Source organism: Moschus berezovskii, chromosome 20 (assembly GCF_049115385.1).
Source record: "Moschus berezovskii isolate FMDL1 chromosome 20, NW_MosBer_1.0, whole genome shotgun sequence".
NCBI classification, from domain to species: Eukaryota; Metazoa; Chordata; class Mammalia; order Artiodactyla; family Moschidae; genus Moschus; species Moschus berezovskii.
The window spans coordinates 61,296,758-61,309,727 of record NC_142479.1 but is presented as its reverse complement, the minus strand read 5'-3'; the positions used below and the strand labels follow the sequence as shown (position 1 = coordinate 61,309,727).

General features: G+C 45.5%; 1 protein-coding gene across 6 annotated transcripts in view; it reads right to left on the bottom strand.

The window, feature by feature from the left end:
* QTGAL (queuosine-tRNA galactosyltransferase) overlaps positions 1 to 12,970 on the bottom strand; it is a 115,746-nt gene that overhangs the window by 84,453 nt on the left and 18,323 nt on the right. For all 6 annotated transcript variants that reach the window (XR_016035552.1, XM_055408250.2, XM_055408249.2 and 3 more), the window contains exon 4: positions 11,783 to 11,847. Coding sequence is in view for 5 of the 6 variants with exons in the window: in XM_055408250.2 (XP_055264225.2) it covers positions 11,783 to 11,847 (65 nt within the window). In the remaining variant the exon portion in view is untranslated. The remainder of the gene's footprint in view (positions 1 to 11,782; positions 11,848 to 12,970) is intronic.

Genomic DNA, 12,970 nt, shown 5'->3' with positions numbered 1-12,970 from the left:
TTACTTACAGATACCATGGTCACTAAACAGCGAGTTCTTAAATGAAAGAACAAAAGGCAAAACAAAACCAACTAAAACAAATAAGGTCATTTATTAATAGTATATTTATAGCAATAAAACTGGGAGATGAACCATTTTTGTCAGCACCAAAACACATAAAATACTTGGGAAGTATTTTGTTAAATTTGTGTAAGACCTGTATATCGAAAACTACAACATATTTCTGAGAGAAACTTAAGAAGGCCCAAATAAATTGACAGATATACCATGTTTATAGATTAGAAGATTCAATATTAAGATTCCCAAACAGAACTACAAATTCAATGCAATTTCAATAAAAAATCCAAGCAGACTTGACAAGCTGATTCTAAAATTTTGCAGAAATCCCAAAAGAGCTAAAGAGATTTGAAACAATTCTGAAAAGGAAGAACAGAGTTGGAGAATTTACAATACCTGATTTTTTTCAATAAAATGACACTGTAGCTTCATCACTATAGCTGCTACCAGGTTGAAAGAGACACATGTAGCCCAGTGTTCACTGCAGCACTTTTTACAACTGCTAGGACAGGGAAGCAACCTGGACTCCTCTGTCCTTGGGATTCTGCAGCATGATCACTAAGTGCTCAAATAAATGTTCAACATATTTAGTCATCAGGGAAATGCAAGCTAAAACAATGAGACAGAAACACATGTACACTACGAGGGCTCAAATTTAAAATATGACAATTCCAAGCACTGGAAGAACACGAAACTACTGGAAGTCTCGCAAATTGCTGGTGGGAGTGTAAAATGATTCAGTCTCTTTGTAAGATAGTTTTGAAGTTTCTCATAAAGTTAAATGTACATGTATGGTATCATCTAGCAATCTATCTCTAGATATTTACCCATGAGAAATGAGCACATATGATCACGATAAAACCCGTACACATCTTTACTCATAATAGCCAAATACAGGAAGCAGCCTAAATGTCCATCAATGGATGATTATATAGATAAACAATTTGTGGTTTATCCATGCATTAGGATACACTGCTGCTGCTGCTAAGTCGCTTCAGTCGTGTCCGACTCTGTGCGACCCCATAGACAGCACACCAGGCTCCCCCGTCCCTGGGATTCTCCAGGCAAGAACACTGGAGTGGGTTGCCATTTCCTTCTCCAATGGGTGAAAGTGAAAAGTGAAAGTGAGGTCGCTCAGTCGGATACAACTGAGCGACCCCATGGACTGCAGCCTACCAGGCTCCTCCATCCATGGGATTTTCTAGGCAAGAGTACTGGAGTGGCTTGCCATTGCCTTCTCCGTAGGATACACTAGTCAGCAATAAAAAGACTGAATTATTGGTATAAGGAACAATATTGATAAATCTCAAAAATATATGCTGAGCCAATAAAGGCCAACCACAAGAGTACATATTGTATGATTCCATTTACATGAAGTTCTAGAACGGGGGAAAAAACCTAATGTACTGAAAGAACAGATAATATAATTAGATTACTAACCTAAAGAAATCACATTTGTGGTTGCTTCAAGGCGTGGGAGAATGACTGCAAAGAGGCATGAGGAAATTTTTATGGCAATGGAAACATTCTAAACTTGACTAAGTTGGCTTTATGTGTATGAATACATTTGTCAAACTTATGGAATGTACATTTAAATGAGTGTACTTTATTATATGTAAGTACTATTCCAGTAATACTGATTCTTAAGGTAAGTGAGTGAAAGTCGGTCAGTCACGTTCAACTCTTTGTGACCCCATGGACTATACAGTCCATGGAATTCTCTAGGCCAGAATATTAGAGTGGGTAGCCTTTCTTTCTCCAGGGGATGTCCCCAACCCAGGGATCTGAACCTAGGTCTCCCTCATTACAGGCCAATTCTTTACCAGCTGAGCCACAAGGGAAGCCCTTTTAAAGTATAATGTCTCTAACAAAGTATACTCAGCATTGGGCTTCCAGTTCGAGATGGTGGAATAGAAGGATGTGCGCTCATCTCCTGTGACAGCACCGGAACTGCAACTAGCTAATGCACAACAATCGACTGGAGGCTGCTGCTGCTGCTGCTGCTGCTAAGTCACTTCAGTCGTGTCCGACTCTGTGTGACCCCACAGACGGCAGCCGACCAGGCTCCGCCGTCCCTGGGATTCTCCAGGCAAGAACACTGGAGTGGGTTGCCATTTCCTTCTCCAATGTGTGAAAGTGAAAAGTGAAAGTGAAGTCGCTCAGTCGTGTCCAGCTAGTAGCGACCCCATGGACTGCAGCCCACCAGGCTCCTCTGTCCATGCGATTTTCTAGGCAAGAGTACTGGAGTGGCTTGCCATTGCCTTCTCCAGGAGGCTACTGGAACCCACCAAAAAGTACACTCAGTGTTTATAAAAAAATTAATCTGAGTTCATTCCATGAAACTTTTTGAAAATATTATAATTCTGGGTTTATTGCACAAGCTCCACAGCCAGAATATCAGAAATGCTCAGTATTATATATTACACAATATCATCATCCTCTGAACATACTATTTTCACCATTCTAAGTTCCCTTCTAGTCTCTATCTATATGCATATATAATTTTTCAACAGCTATAATTATAGCATAAGAAAAATACAAAAATAATTTAGACTCAAACATGCAATTTTACTATATACACAAAAGTTCAAGTTGTGCATTTCCCTCTGCTGACAGTGCTCCCAACAGAACCCAAAACCTAAGTGCTGCCAATGCCCCTGCCCCTGCTTCTTGCTCTGTCCTGGGTGGGTGGAGGAAGGAATTCCCTTTAATTGGGAGAAAAGACAAGAATCTCCTCCCACCAGCAGGAGACTGGCAGGAAGGGGGGCAGAGGGAGTCTGGAGGGGGAGGACATGCCTGGCACTGTCCGTGGTCCTGGTTCGCCCAGAGCACACGCATGCAGAGCAGACCGCGCCCTCTCTGGGGTGGAATCCACACCATCTTTGCTTACAACTCTGCCACTTCTCTGCAAGTCCACCCTGGTGGTAGGCTCTGCAGGGCAGGAGCTTGGAATTTAGTGCCCACCAGGCCCAGGACACTACTGCAGGAGGCAGAGAGGCCTCTGCTTTCACAGTGCCCGCAGTTTGGTAAGAGAGAGAGGGACAGTGAAACCGGCAGTAAGGGCCAGACACAGCAGTGGACAAGAGGACCACTCAGACCTCGGGAGCCCAGTGGATGGAGCGCCTGGGACAACACGGTCCAGCACCAACCTACTTGGGAATAAAATCATGCATGCCACCTGGGCTGGATACAGAAGAACCACTGTGGAGCTCCTTAAAGCCAAGTCTGCTGAGGAGACCTGGAGTCTGAGGCCCTGCAGCAACGGGCCCCAAATCTGCATTTCTAGCAGGCGCTCTCCCTGGCCAGCGGGTTCTGGAACCAGTGCTGGGGAGGAGCAGCCCAACAAATACCCAGGTCACTTCCCTTCCCCAAGTCTTAAAATGAAAACACTCTGCACAAATAAAAAATATCTCAAAAGCTCACTAGTGTCTAAAGCATCCTCTCTTTTAAAACACCAAGTTTGGTGGCACTTGGCAAGAACTATAGCTTTCCAAGCGCAACAGGTTATGGTGCTGACAAAACAAGAATATGGAGGGCGCCGAGTGAATGACGTTGAGGAAGTGAATAGCAAGGGTGCCAAGATTTCTCAGGTCTTGCTTCAACTCTTTTCTGTCTTTCCTCTGTTCAAGAAAAACCCTTCTGAACAGGAGTGTTAAGAATAAGGACTATCTCTTCTTTCCAAAGAACAGAAGACTCTACACACATGGATCTTTACCAATTTGAAGCTGCCATCAAATAAGGGGTCACCCCTTCCTCCCCACCTCAATAAATCAAGGGCCTAATCTACTTCCCAGGGGTGCTGCTTCAGCTTCCTGGGAAACAGCCATCACTAAAGCACACGACCCTGCTCTTGAGCTAACTGATACCCTTCAGGTCTTGGGTCCACACAAGTCCATAATTTTTCTCTAAGGAAAGAAGAGGCAAGGGGGAGCAGAAAGGAAAATGAGTGGTGTGTTTAAATGTTTATAATTGAGCTGAACTTCAGTGGTTTTCAAATCAAAGGAAGTATCTTTGATGTGAAAACCACTGAAGTTCAGCTCAATTATAAACATATTCACGTGAAAATACACAACCTCCTCTGCAGCAGCAGCTATAAGACAGGGGAGAGGACTCGGGGACCGCGAGATGGCAAGAGACGGGAGCTGGAGGGTCCCCAGTGCCTCATGCTCTGGCTCTTCCCGGCCTGGCTGCCCCTCTCCTGGGGCATCCAAGTAACGTGTCTCCCACTTGGGATTGAGGGGCAGCAACCCTTACCTGCGGAGCTGAAATTCCCAGGTGGCACACCTGGAAAAGCAGCACCTTCCACCTGTTCCAGACCTGAACACACAACATTTCTCAACTGTTTTCTAAAGTTGTAGCAGATTCTCTCTAGCTGATAACAATATTCTTTTCTGAATGATCCCATACTAAAATTGTCAAGTCAAGCAGAAGAATCAGGTGGTCACAGGGAACTATATTTAATATTCTATGATTAAACCACAATGGAAAGGAATATGAAAAATATATATATATATACAGTTACTTTGCTATATAGCAGAAATTAATACAACATTGTAAATCAACTATACTTCAGTAAACTTTTTTAAACAGTAAGGTAGCATGTGTTATAGAGACAGGAGAAACAAACTTCCTCACTCGGTTGGCAACATCTGCATTTAATAAGTTACTGGCAAGGATGCCATTCCAAATATAGTGAAAATAACATTATTCAGTAGCCTTGCGGTAACCACCAAGCCCTGTGGTCAAAAGCTTTGCTCTCAAGAAACCTCAAAGTAAAGTGCATGGTCTCGTGTTCCACTCCCAGGAGGTACGTGGCGGGAGGCACGCAGTCCTCTCCCTTCTGTGTCCCCATTCCTCCCCCTCCCCACAAGCGCAGGGAAGAACTGGAGGGGAAACAGAAATACAAACCACTAATATCCACACCAGCCAATATTTCCACTTACCAGAAGTTTGGAAAAAATGTTTAATGTCAAAAGAGGCTGAAATCACTTTTCCAGTTACCTGTAAATCAGTTATTTAAAAGACCCCCCTTCCCCTGACTATATTCTGTAGCCCAGTTCCTTCTCTGATCCTATAAATTAAAAAAGCCAGACTGCGGTGGGCATGGCACAGGGTGGACTCAGCTATGCCCAGGGCCCCCCTGTCCCACATCTCCTTTTAGATCCAAAGGTGAACGGGGTGGGGGCAGGGTGGCACCGAGCCAAGAACATGAGGGTCCAGGGCAGTCTCTCCTGGAACACAATGGCCAGGCCAGAGTGCATCAAAAGGCCCCAACTTCACAGGAACTTGCAGGTAGATTAGCTAGCAGCCCCAGGATTGACCACAAGCTCCAGGAGCCTGCAGAGCTTCAGATGCCCTGGGGAGGGCCGTCGTGCCCAGGCACACCGGGAAGGTCTGCAGAGCTGCTGGGAAGATTAGGGGAAAGGGATGCCAAACGATTAAGCTTCTCTTCACCCCTGAGGCTGGGAGAGAGTTGGGTTTTGAACTGGCCAGAAACATAAGACAGCTGGAAACAGGCCTCTCCCAGACCCAGCAGAGACGACTCATCCGTGGATAGAAGGGCTCAATCCCAGGAATGCCCTAGGACATGGAGGAATGGAAAGTATACATCTAACAGCAAAAGTGAAGACAAAATGGGTGGTCACAGCTCACAACCAAGTAAATGAACCGGAGGGTCAAACTATAAATGCAAAGTTATAGAGAAACAGAAATCAAGAGGGAAACGAGCAAATGATAAGACCCAGCATTCAAACACCAGAATCCAAAGGAAGAAATAAGGTACAAGGAAGGAATTAACAGCCAATACAGAAAATTTCATGTCATTTCAAAAAATCCTTGAGTCTGCATTTTAAAGGAGCTCACCACATTCCAGAAATGATTCCTGACACACAGAGTAAAATTCCCAAATTCCAAGAAGATGGAAAAAAATCTTATAAATCTTCGATAACAACCATATTTTAAAAACCAACAAGTTCCAACTGATACAGAAAAAGCATGCGACAAAATCCAACACCTGTCCACACAATAAAAATTCTGAGCAGGTTATGAATGGAACACAACACACAACGTGAAAGATGGGTGCTTCCTCCCAGGTCAGGAGAGGGTGAGGATGTCTGTTCCACATGCACAGAAGTTCCAGCCAGAGCAATAAGGCCAGAAGGCAAATAAAAGGGCCTCAAGATCAGAGGGGAAGAAATAAAACTGCCCACAATTTGCAGATGATGTGATTGTCCATCTAGAAAATCCTCAGAAATCTACTCTAAAAACCTAGAACCAGTGAGTTCTGCAAGATCAACAGATAAAAAATCACATTTCTAGATGCTCACAATGAACACAGAAATTAGAGATGTTATGCTCATGAACAGGTGCTCCAAAAGAAATGAAATATTTTTGTGTAAATTTAACAAAATGTGTACATGACCTGTATTGTGAAAAACCACAAGATGTTGATGAAAGAAATCAAAGATGATGTAAGCAAATGCAAAACATATGTTTAGGAAAGGACACAGACACCCGCTCCTAAGTAGGAATTTATTTCCTGACGGTGGTGCCCAGGTCACAAAGTGTGGGTTCTCTGTCTGAAGGCTGTAGACAGAGCCCTCAAGCCCTCGCAGGAGACGCCAGGCCTGCTCTGCCTTGGTTCCCTCTGGAGTGAGTCCCTGTGTCCCTGAGCTTTGTGCTTTGCCTCTCAGGTTTGGAGGGACTGTCCCTGAGGACTTCACCTTCCCACGAGGGGATGGGCATCAACCTCCCGCTCACCCGAAACACTGCTGATGGACACCCTCTGAGACAATTGGGATCTTTGTGTGACTCATTTTCTCTCCAAGATGAATATCCTTGGACACATCGGGGACTGGGAGTGACACTGAGGTTGCCCCAGGTGGCCCTTCCAACCCACTAGAAAGGCACTAGTGGCCCCCAGGCAGCAGTCTGTAGGACGGCTACTAAGAGCACGTTCTCTGAAGGGCTGCTCTACAGCGATGGGCGCTGAGAGTCCATCTGTAAACAGACTCAAGATCGCTCTCCATGGAAATGACAGCCAACAGGATGGCTGGGTTCCAAGGTAAGTATACAGAAGTAACTAATTCAGTCTAACGTAACCATTTATATTGAACACATAAACCCAAACCCCACTAATTCATTTCACAACCATCTATTAATATCTACTATTTGCCAAGTTCCAGGTGCTTCAGAAACATCAGGGAAAAAAACAAGCCCTACTCCCTCCGGTACGGAGCTGGTATTCTACGAGGGAAGGCAAACAAAGATGATAATAAAGGATGCAGCACTGAAGGTGATGAACGTTGCGTGCAGAACTGAAGTGCAGGGGCAGGGACATCCGAGACACAGGCAGGCCCACCACCCTGCAGAGGGGTGAGAGTATCACTGAGAAGCCAGAGGGGACGGTGGGCCACGCAAGTACTTGAGAGAGACAAAGGGCAGGGCCTGGGGTGAGGGGGTGGTGTGGGCGCAGGAGGCACAGCAGCTGCTGTCAGGGGAGGCTGGGGAGGCAGCAACTTCAGGGCCTGAAGTCGCCTGAGCTCTGGCCTTCACTGTCTCCATCTGTCTGTCCGCTGCTGTATGCCCTGCACCTGCTGAGGCACCTGGCACATCCAGGTACGGATCTGATGAATGAATGAGCTCTGGTCCAGGAGCAGCATGGAAGCTGGCCTCCAGCTATGCTATTGCTCCTAATGGAATACGTTCTGAATCCAGACACAGTCACCAGACCGCATCCCAGGAAGCTAACAAGTCAAAATACAACCTCAATGCCCTAGCAAAGGGGCCTCATGACCCCAATCTTCCTGCAGAAATGGTCCATTTTGACACAGGCTGTGGTCGTGCTGCGCTGGCATCACTCCTGCACTGAGATAGAACACACTGGTCACGCTCAAGCTGGGTGTTCACCGGGAACCACAACCATCTTCTCCCAGAAAGCACACGGTCAGGGGGCCAAGACCTGTTTCCTACACCTCCTGCCCAAGGAAGGCCAGGCCAAAGGAGAAGTCTCTACAGGAGGCCCTGTGGGCCATCCCACAGAGGAGACGCCTTCTTCATTAAGTGACCAGAGGGCTTCGTCAGGGTTGGGGCACAAATTACAGGTACCCAAGGAGGCAACGAGAAGAAGGCAGTGCCCCTTCTGAGATTTCTGGACAGACACTTGGCCCAACACCATCACTCAGTTTAAAGGGCATTCTACAAAAGTGCCTGGGAATCTCTGAAAACCTCAAGATGAAGAAAGTCAGGGAGGGCCTGCAGAATGTTCCAGATGAGGAGATGAGAGACTCCCAGGGAAAGGCAACATGGATTCTGGGGCCCTAGGTGACTGTGAAGGAGGTGGGCACTAGGATCAGCCACCTGCTGGCAGGACGTCCTTGCTCTGGGTCAAGGGAGATGTCCTTGTTTGCAGGAAATACACATGGAAGGGCTCAGGGATGATGAGGAATGGGTCAGCAATGCTGGCCTTGAAAACAGAGTTTTCTGTATTATCCCAACAACTTTCCTCACAGTTGGAAAGGGAAGTGGGCAAAAAGATGCAAACACACATCATGAAAAAAGGAAACCCACATGGCCAATCAAGGTGGGGTGATGCCAACCATGGCTCGAGATCAGGGCACACACATCAAAGCACAGTGAGGCTCCAGTCTGCTCCCACCTGCTGGTCAAGATCTAAGAGCCTGAGGGCAGCCAGTGCTGGGGAGGCTCGGGATCCACAGTGACCTGACAGGAGGGACAACGTCTCCAGCCATGTGGCAGCAGCACAGCTCCTCTCCTGGAGATAAACTGCTCGTCCCCTGAGGCCTGGGCACTCACTTCCGGGTGTGAACCCCAGAGGAACTCTCCCATGTGGACAACAGGGGGTGCACGCAAGAATATCCCCAGCAGCTATGCACAAGGGCAGGAGTGTGGAAATGGCCTGGGTGCCCGTCAGTGGGAGCACGGGTGAATACGCGCAGTGTGTTTGCCCAGTGGAATGTTGTACAGCAGACGAATGAATGAGCTGCAGACAATAGAGAAACAGAACGGAACAGAAAGTCTGGAAATAAACCTACACTGACACGGCCAATTGATTCTCAACAAAGCACCAGGGCAAAACAACCGCGAAGAGAAAGTCTCTTCAACACTGGCGCAGCTTAATATCCATATGAAAAAATTAACCCCTGCTTCCTACCACAGGAGACACAGAACTGAACACAAGGTGGATGATGTGTCTAAATATCAAAGTAAGAAAACAAGAGAATAACTTCTTTGGGGCAAGCAGAGACTTCTCAGGAAAAAAAAATTAACTATAAAAAGAGAAAAATCAATGATTTGAACTTCGTGAAGATTTACAACTTCGGCTTATCAAAAGGCGCCATTAAAATATGAAAAGGCAAGTCACATGGGGAGAAAATACTCAGGAAGCAGGTATCTGACAAAGGACTTGTATCCAGAATACATACCAAACATTGACAACCAATAAGACAATCCAATATTTTTTAAAAATGGGCAAAGATTTTGACATCTCACTAAAGAGGATTTATGAATGGCCCGTAAACCAATGAGAAGGTGCTCAACATCACTAGCCATCAGGGAATGTAAATAAAAACAAATGAGATACATTTCGACTCTGCTAGAGGGGTTGAAGCCAAGGCTGACTCATCAGTGCTGGGAGAATGTGGAGCAGACAAATGGGCCACATTGCCCCTGGCAGGTCCCTTTACCTGTGGTTCTTCAACCCCGCACCTTTCATCTTCCCAAGAGGAACGGAACACCCACAGGAACACTCACATCGGGATGTTTATGGCACTTTTATTAAAATAGCCCAAACTAGTAACTGCTTGAATGTTGACCAGTGGTAGCACGATCAGCATGGTACCTTCACACCACTGATTAAAACAGAGAACTGCCCGCCAGCACTCACAGTCACAGGTGACCACGATGCGGTGTGGATGCTCAATGCAGCTGCTCACACCGCGTGGCCTCTGTCTGGGAGCAGCTCTGGTTGATGGATTCCTCCTCTGCTCCAATTCGGCTGTGAGTGACTGGGGTGTGTATGGGTGTCAGAACCCTCACGTTGCTCATTTTGCACACCATTTTCACATTTTGATGCAAAATGAAAATCTTGCATTTCACTGTACATAAATTCTCCCTCAGGTAAAAAAAAACAACACAAAACACAATGAACTACAATGACGTGCAACAATATGGATGGACCTCAACAATGTAAGTTTAAAAGTTCCAGATATTTTATACAGCCTGGTGCCCTCTTTATAAAGTTAAATACAATGAAATTTTTTTTTTTTTTTCAGATTTGCTTAGACACCAAAAAGTTCAGCAGGGGGTGGGGACAGGGCGTGGTGTGGTGGTCGCCAGGAGTGGAAGGCAGTGTAAACAAGGTTGGAGCAGGAGCTAGCACTAGTCTTGGACGGCAGGATTACGGGTGCTGAGCGGTAGCAAAAGGGACATGGGCAGAGAAACAAACAAGGAGATGGATGTACGGCCCAGCAACCGGGATGCATCCTGAACCCAGGGTCAGGGTTCATCCAGTTCTGTGCCCCTGAGACCCGGGGACCTACGTTCACAAAGAGGGAAAGGAATTACCATGGAAACTGGAAAATAAACTAAGCTTTCTGCTCAGAACCTACGGGACACCACACAGCTGTCACGAGAAGAAAACGACTGCCTTACATTGCACTTCAGAGAAGGGGAAACGGCTGCAAGTAGGGAGCCCAGTGTCCAATTTCAGGTGTCAGAGGTGGAGCACCAGGATGAATCCAGGTGCAAAACCACTAAGATCAAAAATCAAAGAAACAAGACAAACAAATAGAGGAAAAGGAGCCCCGAGGGCAGAGGTCAGGCAAAAGGAGTGCAGCCCCACTCTGCGCCCCCAGGCCTAGAGGGGCCCAAGGGAAGACTGCCTACAGGTAAATGTTCTCAGAGTGCCACTAAAAAGAAAATCTACACAGGAGTATACACAACACATACAATTATGGGTTCTTTTTTCACTCACAATCATCATTTGTCATTTTATTAAAAATTCTTTATGAACATTACATTAACTAATTTTCCATCATAATTAGTAACACTAAAGCTTCTTTGTACATAAATCTTTTTCAGAATTTCAAGGATACCTAGAGTGAAATTCAGGGTCCAGAGCATAAGCCTTTTTAAAGTTCTTAATACAAAATGCTAAATTATGCTGTCAACGCTACCAGTTCACATGGCATTTCCAAACACTGAGTATCTACATGCTTAGAGAACTTGGTTAATTTTCTTTTTTAAAGTAGCACCAAACTAATTCAATTTGTGTTCGATCACAAATGATGTAACATTTTTAAAAAACCATTGCTTGCATATCTACCTTTGAAAGTCTCCATTCCTGTCCTTTCTGTTTATCTACTACTCATTATTCTTTGTGTTTTCTCATCAACCTGCATGGATTATTTCTATTAAAGGCTATTAATCTTTTAAGTATTGTATCTGTCAACATCTTCTCAGTTTATTTCACCTTGTTTATACGTTTCTCTGTTGTGCAATTTTCTGTTTTTATGTAACCCCATTTATCAAAAATCAATCCCCTCAACAGGTGCTACAGCAATTACACAGAAATAACTTGCCAGCGTTAGAGACTGATTGTAACATATTAGAACAATGATTTTAAAGAACTACACTAAAATGTAATATCTCTTAATTACTGAACCAACATACAGTCAGACATTTTAAATAAAACAAAGTTACTTACCGCATCCAAGAAGCAAAGGTAAGACCCTGAGCTCTGTGCTACTGCTTGATTTTTAGAATATCCGACTGTTTAAAAGAGAAAAGGAAAAGCTCTTTTAGAATTCAGTTTTAGTGGATTCTCTGGCATAAAACTTACTGCGATGTACACGGTAGGAGAGCTAGGAACACTACACACTGCCAAGTAAAAAATCAGACCAATTTAGATGAAACTGATGCGGTAAATATAATGATAACAGACAACAGTTCACCCAGTTCTAGTGTTAAGGCAGAATGTGCTCACAGAAGGAAAATAAAGCCAGCAAACATCTATCCAGCAGAGCACCAAGGTAACCCTGGGGAGTATTTTTAAAACACAAAATTACAATGTCCCTGAATGGAAGGACTTGAATAGAACTGGCAGAAACACTTTCTCTAAAGCCTCTGCTGATAAAAGTCACGATACAGGTACCTCACAGGTGGGGCCACAAACACATGAGATCTGCTGGTAGAAGCAGCTCATTGGATTGGACGCTTCATGGGCACAGATTTCACTGAACACATGTTCCAGGGATGAGTTACAGGCCCTGTGAGTGTCCACTCTTCCTACATGTCCTGGGACCCCCCAGCTCCCCCAGAAGGTGCAGATCCAACTTCACCAAGATGTGACTGGCACAAGAACCCCTCATGGGATGGAAAATAGACCACGTGTATGAAAATTCTGGCTGCACCCAGAGTTGGCGCCACTTGCACTGCTGAGCACCGGGATGGCACGTGGAGCACGAAGGCTGCAGATTCACCTGTGCCTGGAAATCAGGGAAGCGGTGCCCCGGGGATGGGGGCGCCTCCAGGTCCGGTGAGGTCAGCTCTGCCTCAGGGAGCTGGCTGCAGGGTGTGTTCAGTTTGTGGAAAAATAGTTGGGCTGTACTTTGGTGATAGGTGTATACTTTCCTACATGGATATTACATTTTAATAAATGGTTTAAAATCCTCGCCTTCAAAGAGATTACAACTGAGTTGGAAAGAGAGGTAGCCAAAAACCTATGTAAAGTGCCAAACGAACGGTGGGAAGCACTAGGGAGTCTTATGGAGAGGAGATGAGACCATGGCAGAGGGGGTCAGAGAGGCAACATGAGTTTAAATTGAGAGGATGAGGTTCCGAGTGATGGACTGGGCAGTGAGCAGCATGGGGAGCACAGACAGCACTCCCAGGG